Below are 13269 nucleotides of genomic sequence, written 5' to 3'. Positions count from 1 at the left end.
CCCACATGAAAGAAGCACACCAGCCTGTGCGATCACGAGGTACCAAAGGGATCAGGTATCAGGCATCATCAGAACAAAAAAAAAATCTTACCATAGCGAAAGAAGGGAGAAGTGCAGAGTGGAGACTCAAAACCCATTTGTCGGCCACTGGAGATCCCCTTGCAGAGGGAAGAGGGGTCTAGGGGAGGAGATGAGTCAGTCAGGGTGCCATGTAGCACCAATGAAGAATATAGCTTTCCTCTAGTTCCTAAGTGCTCCCTTCCCACCCCCCACACTATCATGATCTGAATTCTACCTTGCAAGTCTGGATAGGGCAGAGGATGTACACTAGTGCAGATGGGAGGTGGAGGCACAGGGAATCCAGGGCGGATGATTCCTTCAGGAACAGGGGTGTGAGTGGCGATACTGGGAAGGTAGAGGGAGAGTGGGTTGGAAAAGAGGGAACCGATTACAAGGATCTACATGTGACCTCCTCCCTGGGGGAGAGACAACAGAAAAGGAGTGAAGGGAGACATCGGACAGGGCAAGATATGACAACATAATAATTTATAAATTATCAAGAGTTCATGAGGGAGAGGGAAGCAGGTAGGGAGGGGTAAAACAAAAAGAGGACCTGATGCCAAGGGTTTAAGTGGAAAGCAAATGCTTTGAAAATGATGAGGGCCATGAATGTACAAGGGAGCTTTACACAATTGATGTATGTATGGATTGTGATAAGAGTTTATGAGCCCCTAATAATACATTTTTTTTAAAAAGAGATAGTTGGTTGAGGGAATTGAAACAAAATGTGTATGAACTGAATAACGTAATACAGATGATCTGCGCTGTGAAGTTTCATCTAATTCACAATAAAAAGGTTTTTTAAACCTTTCCAGCCTATTCACTCTCATTTGGTCCTTAGGATTCTGGGAGCAGACGAACACTGAAAAAGTGTGAGGACACATGCTGGCATGGAGTAAGGAACCCCAGTGGAGAGGTCTGAGGGGTCAGCCCCAATCCCAACCACTACGTGGACACCTGCCCCTAGCCCCCGCAGAATTTACTTCAAAGGACAGCATTGAATCTGCAGCTCCGGGAACGGAACATGTGATCGGAGCACACGGGAGCAGATGAGTGGGGAGGAGGAGAAAGTGGAGCACATCCTGGCCTACCAGGTTGTGAGGACGATGTTCCCGATTAGAGCAGCCACTCCACAGAGAAGGCCACATGGCATCCCTCACTGACCAAAAGCCCTACAAGGGACAACACCGGAGACACAGAGTTGGAATTGCGCCCGATCTGATCCCACCACACCAAGGCAAAACACTAAGCCGGTGCAACAACAAAAAGCAAGGGAATGGAGCAACGAGGTCCCCAGGGAATGCTGAAGGTGGACTTTGGAACCACGGTGTGGTGCTCCAACAGACTGGACTGGAAAACACTCCTAAAGGCCAACAAACAGACCCTGAACTAACTACAAGTTTTTCTTTCTTGTTGTGTTTTGGTTTTTTGTAATTGGCTTGCTTTTGTTGTTGTTTTGTTGTATACTGTTGCTTGGTTTTGCTCTGTCTTGTTTTTGTACATGTTATTATCTCCACAGTCTGTCTAAATAAGATAGGCTGAATAAACAACAATCTAGAGGCAAAAACAACTGGGCCGACAGTTCCAGGGGGACATGGGAGAGGAGCAGGTGGGGGGAAGAGTAGTGGTGTTAACAAATCTAGGGACAAGGGAACAACAAGTTATCCAAATCGGTGGTGAGGAGGGTGTAGAAGGCCTGGTAGGGCATGATCAAGGGTAATGTAACCAAGAGGAATTACTGAAACCCAAATGATGACTGAACATGATAGTGGGACAAGAGGAAAGTCAAGGGAAATAAAGAAAAGAGCTCGGAGGTAAATGGCATTTATAGAGGTCTAAATAATGGCATGTACATATGTAAATATATTTACATATGAGGATGGGTAAATAGATCTATGTGCATATATCTACAGACTTAGTATTACAGTAACAGAAGGACATTGGACCTCCACTCAAGTACTCCCTCAATGCAAGAACACTTTCTTCTACTAAAATGGCATTCTATGATGCTCATCTTCCAGACACAACTCTTGAAGACAAAGCAGGTGCATAAGCAAATGTGATGAAGAAAGCTGATGGTGCCTGGCTATCAAAAGATAATAGTGTCTCGAGTCTTAAAAGCTTGAAGGTAAACAAGTGGCCATCTAACTCAGAATCAAGAAAGCCCAGATGGAATAAGCACACCAGCCTGCATGATCATGAGGTGCCGAAGGGATCAGTTATCAGGCATCAAAGAACAAAAAAATAATATCACTGTGTGCTCACCTCCCTGATTCAATCGCTTAAGACAAATTGTTGCATAAGCAAATGTGGTCAAGAAAGCTGATGGTGCCTGGCTATCAAAGAGATAGCGTCTGGGGTCTTAAAGGCTTGAAGATAAACAAGCGGCCATCTAGCTCAGAAGCAACAAAGCCCACATGGAAGAACACACCAGCCTGTGTGAGCACGTAGTCCCGAAGGCATCAGTTATCAGGCATCAAAGAACAAAAAATCATATCATTAAATTCACACCTCCATGATACGATCGCTGAGGATGAACGGGTGCATAAGCAAATATGGCGAAGGAAGCTGATGGTGCCCGGCTATCAAAAGGTATAGCGTCTGAGGTCTTAAAGGCTTGAAGGTAAACAAGCGGCCATCTAGCTCAGAAGCAACAAAGCCCACATGGAAGAAGCACACCAGCCTGTGCAATCACGAGTTATCAAAGGGATCAGGTATCAGGCATCATCAGAACAAAAAAAAAAATCTTACCATAGTGAATGAGGGGGGAGTGCAGAGTGGAGACCCAAAGCCCATTTGTAGGCAACTGGACATCCCCTTACAGAAGGGTTTGCGGGAGATGAGCCAGTCAGGGTACCTTGTAGCAACGATGAAATATACAACTTTCTTCTAGTTCCTAAATGCTCCCCCCCAACCCCCACTATCATGATCCAATTCTACCTTAAAAATCTGGCTAGACCAGAGGATGTACACTGGTACAGATAGGAACTGGAAACGCAGGGAATCCAGGGCGGATGATCCCTTCAGGACCAGTGGTGTGAGTGGTGATACTGGGAGGGCGGAGGGAGGGTGGGTTGGAAATGGGGAACCAATTTACAAGGATTGACGTGTGACCTCCTCCCTGGGGGACGGACAACAGAAAAGTGAAGGGAGACGTTGGACAGGGCAAGATATGACAAAATAATAATTTATAAATTATCAAGGGTTCTTTAAAGTTATTGTGAAGATTAAAAAAATTACAGAAAATGATGGCGGCATATGTGTAAATGTGTTTGACATGTATGGATTGTGAGAAGAGATGTAAGAGCCCCCAATAAAAGTTTTTTTTTTAAGAAAAAAGAATTATCAAGGGTTCATGAGGAAGTGGGGAGCGGGGAGGGAGGGGAAAAAATAAGGAGCTGATGCCAGGGGGTCAAGTAGAACGCAAATGTTTTGAGAATGAGGGCAATGAATGTACAAAAGTGCTTTACACAATTCATGTATGTATGGATTGTGCTAAGAGCTCTAAGAGCCCCTAATAAAACAATTTAAAAGAATGTCAAAAAAAAAATGTGTGAGGACACTAAAAAACAGAAACTCCTTAAAAAAAGTAAATAAAAACAAACAAAACAACAGAAACTCCTGCAACAAACCCCAAACCAACGGAAATGCCACTACAATCAAAGGGAAAGACGCTCCTGAGCAACCCACACACACACCTGAGCCACAGCGACGAGCTGAGCTGGGTCTCCCTGGGAGCACATTGACCCACTGGGCCTCTGCACGCATGCAAATGGCCAACTGTTCACCATTACATGTCATGGTCAATGTCACCCCAATGTTCCATGCAAGAACTTGGGGTTTTTAGCTTGCTTCTTGGGGAGGAAAAGCCAGTGCTGCCCACAATAGTCTGCTGGCATTTCTTGACTAAACAGGACCGAGCCCTCAATATTTCTGCTCTACGTATTTCTCCTGGACTTATGGTGACTTAATCTGAGGTAAAACTTTGCCACACCAGAGCTATTCATCAAAGCTCTGGCCCCTCAGTGGCATGGGGACCCCAACTTCTGAGACACACCCCTGTGGAGCACTTTGACAACCCAGCCCAAGCTGTCCGACACTTCCCTCATTAAGAAGCAAAGTTCTCTCCATCAGGTATGCATGGGTCACTATGGACATGCCGTTGGAGCCACTAGGATGGCACCTAACGACATCAACAGATGTATTACTACAGCCGATAATTTAACAGGAGGGTTCTCAACATGGTGCATATATGAAAAAGTCCCTCAACTATATACTTTAATGATTAAAACGGTTAATTGTATCTGAAGTGAATATTGCCTCAAAGAAGTGGGATTCCTTGAATCTGTGCTCTGTGCCTGCATTAGCTATGCAGAACATGGCAGAAGCAATACTGCCTGATGTCTGCACCTAGGCCTTAAGACACTGGCAGCTCCTTCTATTTCCTGTCTCAAGGACACCCCACAGTAAGAATAGACTTGGAACTGGAAGTTCCCAGTCTGAGCCCCAACTTAGTCGATGGGTATGTGAGGGGCCCCTGTGAAAGCAATCCTCCAACCTCCTGTTGAACTGCTCCAGTCAAGCCCCGGGGAGCAGGGGCGAGCTCCTCTACTCCAGGCTCTGCCAAATTTAAAGAGCTTCCAGCAAGGAAAGCATTGCAGCTGGTGTATGACTGCTTGCTCTGTAGCATTAACTGGCTAGTTAAAATTCCACTGCTGTTGGTAGGTGGCACCAAGTTGATTCCAACTCATAGCAACCCCATGACCATCAGAGCTTAGTCATGTGATCTGATGCAATCAAAACATCATAGAAGACCACTGGAGGGTGTTAACTGGGTCGTGACACAATCTGAGGCTTTAATAAAGCAGTGGGCATTTACCACATGCCCACGGCCCACGTTTGAGCTCATGCAACTCTGATAAACCATGTGAGCTGTTGTGGTCAGGTTCCATCGAGTGGCCTGTGTACAATGAAAGGAACACTGTCCAGTCGGGTGTCCTATTGTGAACGAGTCAATCATAACTCAGGGGGACCCGATGCAATAAAGACTACCCAGAGATTTTCCAAGACTGTACTCTTTTTTTTCTGACACTTGTATTGGCACTTAATCCATGTATCACAAAATTCAATAGTGCAATTATAACAAGAAGAATTGTACTATCATTACCACAATCAATTTCAGAACACTTTTTCTCCCGCCCATCCCCCCATTAAATCGCCTTTAAAATGAGTTGTGTAATCACCCTACGTTCTAGTGCTCACTCCCCCTCCCAACCTTCACTGCTTACTCCTGAAATCTCCTCATCCTCCCCACTTCCCCCACCACCCACCCCTACATCCCCTACAAACACTTGCATCAGTTATTATCTCTATGCGTCTACTCCTTCTGTACTTTGTAAACTGGTAAACCCAACAGAAACAACAAAGAACAAAACAAAATGAAGTGGTAAGGATGAAACAATAGTAAAAGAAAGATAAAAATACAAACAATGAGTAATAAAAAAGGACCACCATTAATAAAGACTATAGTCTTTACAGAAGAAGACTGCCACCTTGTCTCTAGAGATGCACCTAGAAAGCTGCTTCTGTCTGTGGGCTGTTGTAATGCCTCAATGACCATTAGTGTACAAGCTTTGTTTTATGTCCCTGAACTAGTAGTCAAGGTGTTAAACTATCAGAAAAGACAAACTCAAATATTTTGTTAAACTGAGCAGTAAGACAGTGGAGTAAGAATACACCCCGTGAAAGGTGGAAAGACCCAGATAAACACAGCTATCTGTCTAGTTGCAACTCTGACAGATGTCATTGTGAAAAAAAGTAGTAAGAACAGAAGCAGAAATGGGGAAAGTAGATGCTACACCACATGAAGATCCCCAAGAAACCAAGACATTTTCCAGAAATTGAGGAGACAAGAACTTTGCCCCAAAGTCAATGGAGGAAAAAATGCCTTCTCCTAGAAGCCATCTCCCTGAATTCAAACTTCTACCCTCTTAAACCGTGTGTAGGCAAGTTTGTCAAAGCCACCTATTTGTCATAATTCTGTCACAACAACACTGGGTAAACGACGGTTTAACTACACCTTCTAACAAAAAGGACCTGGAGAAGAAGGGTCCCTTATCAGCTGGCCTCCAGCTCTGACCTCAGCTCAGGCTGCCTCCTTACCTCCAGCCTCTCAGGAAGGGGTTCATTCTGCAGGATCCGCAATGCTTTAGCAGCAGCATCGTGTTTTGCAGCCTGCCTTGTTCTTCCTTTTCCATTGAATTGTTGTCCTCCCACAGAAAGTTCAACTTGGTAAAGTAAAGGTGGAACCGAAAATGGGTAGAAATACCTGGAAATTAAAATTTAGATTGAATTTCAGACTGGTAAATCACCTACCTATCTTATGACAAATTCTAGGTATTTCTTTCATCATGGGTCCTAATCACATTAAAATATGATGGGTAACAATGACTCCTCCTCATTGTGTGTAGAGATTTCCTAAAAGTTTGAGCCAGACTTGAATTGCCACACAGTCTGAGCAAATGTCAGTTAGCGATTCAGAGCAACTGTTCCACAAGATGCACTAGCTTCCAAGTCACGAGGTCATTTTTTTTAAGTTACCTTGTACTTACAAAACCTAAAATGGATTGAGTCTTATCAACTTGCTTTTATTTTCCCATACCTAAAATTATCGCTTGCATGAGGGCTCTGTAATTTTTAAAGTGTCTTTCAAAATAGACTGATGGAAAAAATAATTTATAAATTATGAAGGGTTCAAGTGGGAAGAAGGAGAGGGATAGGGGAGAAAATGAGGAGCTGATACAAAGGGCTCAAGCAGAAAGAAAATGTTTTGAAACTGGCAAATATGTACAAATGTGCTTGACACAATGGATGGATGGATGTATGGATTGTGGTAAGAGCTGTTAAGAGACCCCAATAAAATGACTTAAAAAACAAAACAGACTGATGTTCCTGGAAATTTCCACAGCCTATTGTGTGACAGAACCTAGTTTCTTAAATTTCAGGTTATATTTAAAAAATAGCTTTGGCTCCCACCCAAAGAGGGAAGAAAAAGAAAACTTCCATTTCGATCATCAATCTATCCACTAATACCTTATTACTATCAGCAAGAGGTTCTTATGTGGCATTTAGGGTTTAAATGAATAGTTTACACCTATGCTCCAAGTCTATTTACAAAGAACACCCACATTCAAAAGTCACAAAGTGGCCAATAAACAATCAGAAGTTTATAAATGCTGAGAATAATGATGTTGCAGAAAGCATCTTCAAATATGATTCAGCAACAGAGCCGTTACAAGCATGATCCGGAGTTAAAAGAGCACCAAGTTACAGTTGCAAAGGCACGGAACACATTAAGATCGACTTTTACCACCTGGCAGGCCTGAAGATCAAGAGACTCCTTGCTTCATGAACCAAGCAGACTCACGGGGATCAAGCCGATTCTGATTCACAGTGGCCCTGCAGGTGGGAGAGTTGCCACAGTGTTTCTAAAACTAGTGTTTACGGAAGTAGGCTGCCACAGCTTTCCCCGCAGGGCTGTTAAGGTCTGAAGTGGCATCCTTGGTGAGCAGTCAAGCACTTAATCACTGTACCACCATGGCTCCAATTAATAATCTAAAGACAGGTACTATTTTATTATTCTATGCAAAACCAGAAGCTCATAATCACTAAGTCAATTCTGACTCACAGTGACCTTCTAGGACAGAGTAGAACTGCCCATTCTACCACAGGGCAGCTGGTAGGATCAAATTGCTGACCTTCAAGGCACCTTGGTCTATGCAAGCATCTGATACATTCATTTCTATCTGTAGTTGATGAAATGCATAAATAAACCAACAAAGCAAGCACATACCTTGGGGGATAAGCACCTCCTCTCATGTTGTAGTTATAGGTGGACTGCATCCGAGAGTAAGGGTCAACAGGCTTGTACATTGGTTTTTTTCCAAGTTTCATGCACAGTGCATTTAGTTCCACAGTAGGAGTTATGCTTTCTGCAACACAGAACCAACACAAGGAACAGTTGCTGTTTTTCAAATATGAGAATGATAGCTATATTAAAATAATAGAGTAGCAAACTTTTGACTAAGTGAGTGGATGGTGCATTACATAAAAGTGTCTAAGCCTTACACTCTAAGGGCTTCGCCGCTAGGTATCAATGGGATCGGGAAATCCAAGAAGCTGAGATGCTTTCTAGGAATCAGTAACCAGTCAAGAGCAGCATTCCCAGGAGGGGCCCTTGGTGTGGCAACTTAGCATAGGAAAGCCTCAGGTTCCAGCTGTTCAGAGTGCCACACCACACTGCAACATCAGGATTTAAAAGGCCTACAAAAACCAAACTGACTGCCACACAGTTGATGCCAACTCATAGCGACCTATAGAATAGAACAGGGTAGAACTGCCCCTGTGGGTTTCTAAAAGACTAACTCTTTAAGGGAGTAGAAAGCCTCATCTTTCTCCTGCACAGCCACTGGAGTTTTTGAACTGCTGGCCTCTCGGTTGGCAGCCCAATGAGAAAACACTCCACCACCAGAGCTCCGGTAAACAGCCTATGGGACTGCCCAAATGAATCATTAAGGAATGCTTCACCAAAATAACTTTTGACTGTATGAATCCACTGGGTTATTGGCTTGAACCTGGAAGTATGTTTGTACATACTATTTCCAGAACAATGGGTATGAACAATTTACAAGAGCCCAGATGGCACACTGATTAAATGACCTGGTTGCTAAATGAAAGGTCAAAGGTTCGAACCCACCAGCTGCTGTATAGGAGACCAATGTGGCAGTCTGGGTTCATAAAGATTTCCAGCCTTGGAAACTATGTCCTATAGGGTTACTGAGTCAGAACCGACTGCACAGCAACAGGTTTGGGATACATGTTTATGACTATAAGCAGAGCGGTGTGCTAAGCTGATGGACACAACTCCTGTTCCAGAGTTCAGGAACACACAACACACTGAAAGAGCTTTGTTGCTACAACGGATGAACTACTAAGGAAAGGTACAGAATTACAGAGGAAGAGGCTATAGAAGTCAGATGAAGCATGCAAACCATTAAGGATTTTCCATTCTTAACAGCGCTGTGGGATTTGACCTACAGCAATACTTGTTAGGAAAATGAGTTCCATTGACAACAGGAACAAGTATACCTTGAGTTAAGACAGACTGTTAACTTTGGAAAGCATACACTATCCAGTTTCTAACTCCTCCCACATCCACCCACCCATCGAATTCATAAACTTTTACAAGCCATGGCGGGGGAGGGGGGACTCAAAACATTAGTGTCAGTGCAATCACACACCAAACACAGAGCAACACTAGCAATGGCAAAATTCAATTTAAATGTATACAGAAAACCACCTTAAAATGAGTAAAAATGACTATATTGATTCTGTACTATAACTGCTTTGACTAAACCTAGTGCATGAAATTAAACTTACAAAACTATCTTTGGGGTACACAAAATCAAAGGGCATGAGTTATGAGCATCTCTCTCTTCTCATCATTCATACATTTGCATATTAAGTACAATCTAAGTAACTTTAACAGCAGCTCTGATCCATAGAAATTTTGTTTGTTTCAACAGAGAACGAATTTGAAGAAAGAAAACAGATGAAATCAAAAGTAACAAGAAAAGCATGGCCAAGACCTCTGGGATCTGGTTCTGTGTACAGAGGGACTGAGATGCCTTGATGCCCTCAAGGGTCCAATCTGTTAAAAGTGTCCATTCTCACCACAGCCTTTCCATCAGTGGCTCCCAACCTCTGCACCACCCACCTTCTTATTCCCAGTCTCTCTCCTCGGGTCTCTTGTTTGAAAAGATAGTACTACTTACTAGTTTACATTTATTGAAATAGAAATACTTATTTTCTCATTCTTTTTCATGATCAGGACACGTGACTCATTCAAGGTCATGGTTGCTATGATCCCTGTTGCCATACTGAGCTGAAGTGATGTCAGGTAAAACCTACATTCTTGTTAACACATGCAGCCTGATCAGGGAAAAACAACGTATTTTCATTAAGCCTTTCTGAAGTCTTAGAAATCCTTTGGTGAATCCCCCACCCTCCTTACCCCTATGACCCTTTTCTCCAGACTGCTGGGAATTAAGAGAGACTCAGGATTAGAAACCACCACTTTGGAGTAAAGTCAAGAATTCCTAAAAGATAAGAATTTGCCACTGATAGTGTAGAATCTGTGCTTTCAAATTCAACACATTAGTTAAATAGTTTATACACATACTAAAGGGATAACTAGACACACTTTTGAAAGGAACCTGTCTTGGCCCACCCATAATACCTGGATTCCTTCCTTCGCTACGAAAAGGGCGCACTATAGGGTTAGGAAATTTTGTTCCTTCCAAAGCTTTGGCAGCAGCTGTGTGTTGGGCTTTTTTTATACTAGTTCCTTCCGCTTCCCAGTGCTGATCTCCAAGTGTTAGCTGTACTGTAAACACCTACAAATGAAAATTGTGAGCTCTCAATTCGTGAAACCGGAAGTTGACTCTAAGTTGTCACTTGGCCCTTGAACACTTCTTATGGTCAAGATTTAAAAGGCTGGGCCATTATCTTGGCAATCTATCCCTTTTACCCCCTTTTTTATTTTCTGTTGCTTTTATAAGCAGAGAAATATTTTTAAAATTTAAGTATCATGGATGAAAGTTGTACAGTACTCCATTCAACAATTGGCAAATGCTTTCTTACATACTAAAATGTTAGATACTGTCTACTTGGAAGTCACCCAGAGACAGTCAGTCTTCCAGGGAACTTCCAGGGAGTACTTAGGCACAGGGGATTATCTCAAGCAAACCCATATTTGCTGGGATGCTGTCAGGTGCATTGCGGAGTCTTGGTGGACAGCATATCCCTTCGGAGGACAAGTCCATAAGCAGATTTAGAAATGGCAGCTAGGTTCTCAAATGCTGCCTGCTTTCCTCAGACTGTATTATTCAGATGCTGCCTCTACTTTTAGAAGAAAATCATACCTAGAGGCACAAAGATCTAAATCACTTCTGAACTCCACTGTGAAGCAGCATCCAAATAGCTGGCTCAGCCTTCACGCACACCTTTGACACCAGGACATTTTATTACTTTGTAAGTATGAAGGCATCTCCATTTTTAAATTATTAAAAACAGATAAAAAACTACAAAGCACCAATGCATCCAAAGTATTACCATGGGGTTTCTGGTGAGCCAGATGCCCAGGTTCCACTCCCCGATTCTGACTGAACAGCACGAGGGAGGGTCCAGGTCATACACTCTCAGAGTGACTGTGATATACCCTTAAGAGTCTGATATAGCCACTATTTTGGAACTTAGCAAAATTGACTGGAGCTTTTACTTTTCTTTTTTTTTTTTTTGGAGCTTTTACTTTTCTAATTTTCTCTCGTTGGACGTCATTTCATTTCATCCACAGAGTACTGATGAGAGATTTGTTGAGCAATTTGCCTGGCTGGTTTTTCTTGTTGGTTTTAACTTTAGGACACCTTCAGTGTACCAAGTCCAGGAAAGGGAAAAGTTAAGAGACTCCTTCAAACCTTGACACCTGAGGGGCTGCCTGTACATGGGCTGCAGTTCCTGCGCATACTCATTCAAGTACCAGCAGCACGCCCTCCAGGCCCTGGCTAGCTTGTTCCACCACAGAAGCCTGAGACGCTAAGTGGTTTGGTGATCCTTTCATGAAAAGATACTGAAGGGGAAAAGGATAAACACAAACAAGGGGTTAACTCTGTGAACAGTGTTCTAATTTTCTAAGAGTTGACTCATCAGCACTGTGGCCTCTTTGCTGGGTTGTGTGGGGAGGGTGGGCAATGAGTTTGAATCTTGGTTCTGATAGAATTAAAGGCACAGCAGACCTCTGACTTTTTAAAATACTCTTTAACAGTAACCTAGCAAGAAACAACTTCTCTTTGAGCAACTGCTGGGTGAAGAAAAATGGAGTTAAGATTGAACACACAGCAAAACTACCTGAAATAGTAAAGGAGAGGCAAAAAAGAATATTTTCCCAAAAATACCAAAAACAATTAATAAGGGGAATCTCAAAGTTAATGTCTGCAAAAGACCTGTAGAAGCAGCATAATAGTTATAGAAAACAACACACTGCCTCCCAATATGAAGAGACATTTGAAATATAATTATGCTTTGGAATAATGTTAAAACTAACTTCATGTAAGAAATTTGTTTTTCTTAAATACACAAGTGCTTAATAAGTTTTTTAAGTCCTTAGTACATAACAGACCATGTGCTTCACACTTTTAAGATTCTCTCATTTACTTCTCACAACAGATCGACTCGACAGGCAGTATTTTCCTCATTTTAAAGACCAGGAACCTGAAGTTCAAAGGCAGTACTAACTTTCCATGGTCACATAGCTAGTAAGGAACAAGGATTCAAACCCAGATCTGCCTGACTTCAATCCACTTTAGTCACCTAGCTGGTTTATTCTCCACAGCCAATTTAGAACTGTGGTTGATATTAATATTAGTCAAGTGAAAAGAGAGAGGTCACATGAGTTAAGGCCTGAGGTTTGCCATGTCAAGAAAGTGAAGTATAAAGAGATTAAATAACTTTTAAGTGTAGTCTTCGCTGCAAGGCTAGGGGCAGAAACAGGAAGTCCATTTTTTGTATCTCACGCACTAAAGTCTCTTGTACTCGTCACGAAAAATAAAGCCAGATATGCAAACACCAAGTTCCAAACTGGACAATGGCACAGAGATCACACAAGCTTAAGAGGCTGGGATTTCTGAATAACAAACTGTAAACTATGAAGTTATAGTCAGTCCTTCATTCTGAGGAGTGACAAGAATAACTGAAGTCAGAGACGATGCAAAATGCACACTCTGAGTGCTACCAAGGGGCAACACTAGTGTCCCCTTCCCCTCCAGCCCTTGCCCAATCTAAGGCACTCCTGCAAACAGCAGGAGCAGGGCCAGTAGTATGCGGCAGCCAGAAGGAGGCCCAGAGCCTGGGAAGCTCCTGAAAAATCAGTAACAGGAGCTAGGGAAGGGTCTCCAATCAGAACCCTACACAACCACATACCTGTGGCAATTTAAAAAGCCAACTGTCTCCCAAAGAAACCTGTCTTTCCTTTGATCCATTCTGTAAGGATGGCAAAGGAAGTTGCCCTTCAAAAGAGTCACTCTTTTCACTTCTTTAGAAGACAATCTCACTGCAGTGTGAAAATATGTATTTTAAATCAAAGCACCCCTTTCA

General features: G+C 42.7%; 1 protein-coding gene across 18 annotated transcripts in view; it reads right to left on the bottom strand.

Annotated features, from left to right (window-relative positions):
* The window catches only part of STAU1 (staufen double-stranded RNA binding protein 1), a 73390-nt gene that overhangs the window by 39676 nt on the left and 20445 nt on the right, over window positions 1-13269 (bottom strand). For 7 of the 18 annotated variants that reach the window (XM_075528594.1, XM_075528595.1, XM_075528596.1 and 4 more), the window contains 4 exons: window positions 10358-10514; window positions 7913-8051; window positions 6223-6388; window positions 92-178 (listed from right to left, as the gene is read on the bottom strand). In XM_075528594.1, the coding sequence (XP_075384709.1) occupies window positions 92-178; window positions 6223-6388; window positions 7913-8051; window positions 10358-10514 (549 nt within the window). The remainder of the gene's footprint in view (window positions 1-91; window positions 179-6222; window positions 6389-7912; window positions 8052-10357; window positions 10515-13269) is intronic. The other 11 variants (XM_075528602.1, XM_075528607.1, XM_075528606.1 and 8 more) reach the window with 3 other exon arrangements.

This window comes from Tenrec ecaudatus, chromosome 12 (genome assembly GCF_050624435.1).
Source record: "Tenrec ecaudatus isolate mTenEca1 chromosome 12, mTenEca1.hap1, whole genome shotgun sequence".
NCBI lineage: Eukaryota > Metazoa > Chordata > Mammalia > Afrosoricida > Tenrecidae > Tenrec > Tenrec ecaudatus.
This window is presented reverse-complemented; position numbering and strand designations above follow the sequence as displayed.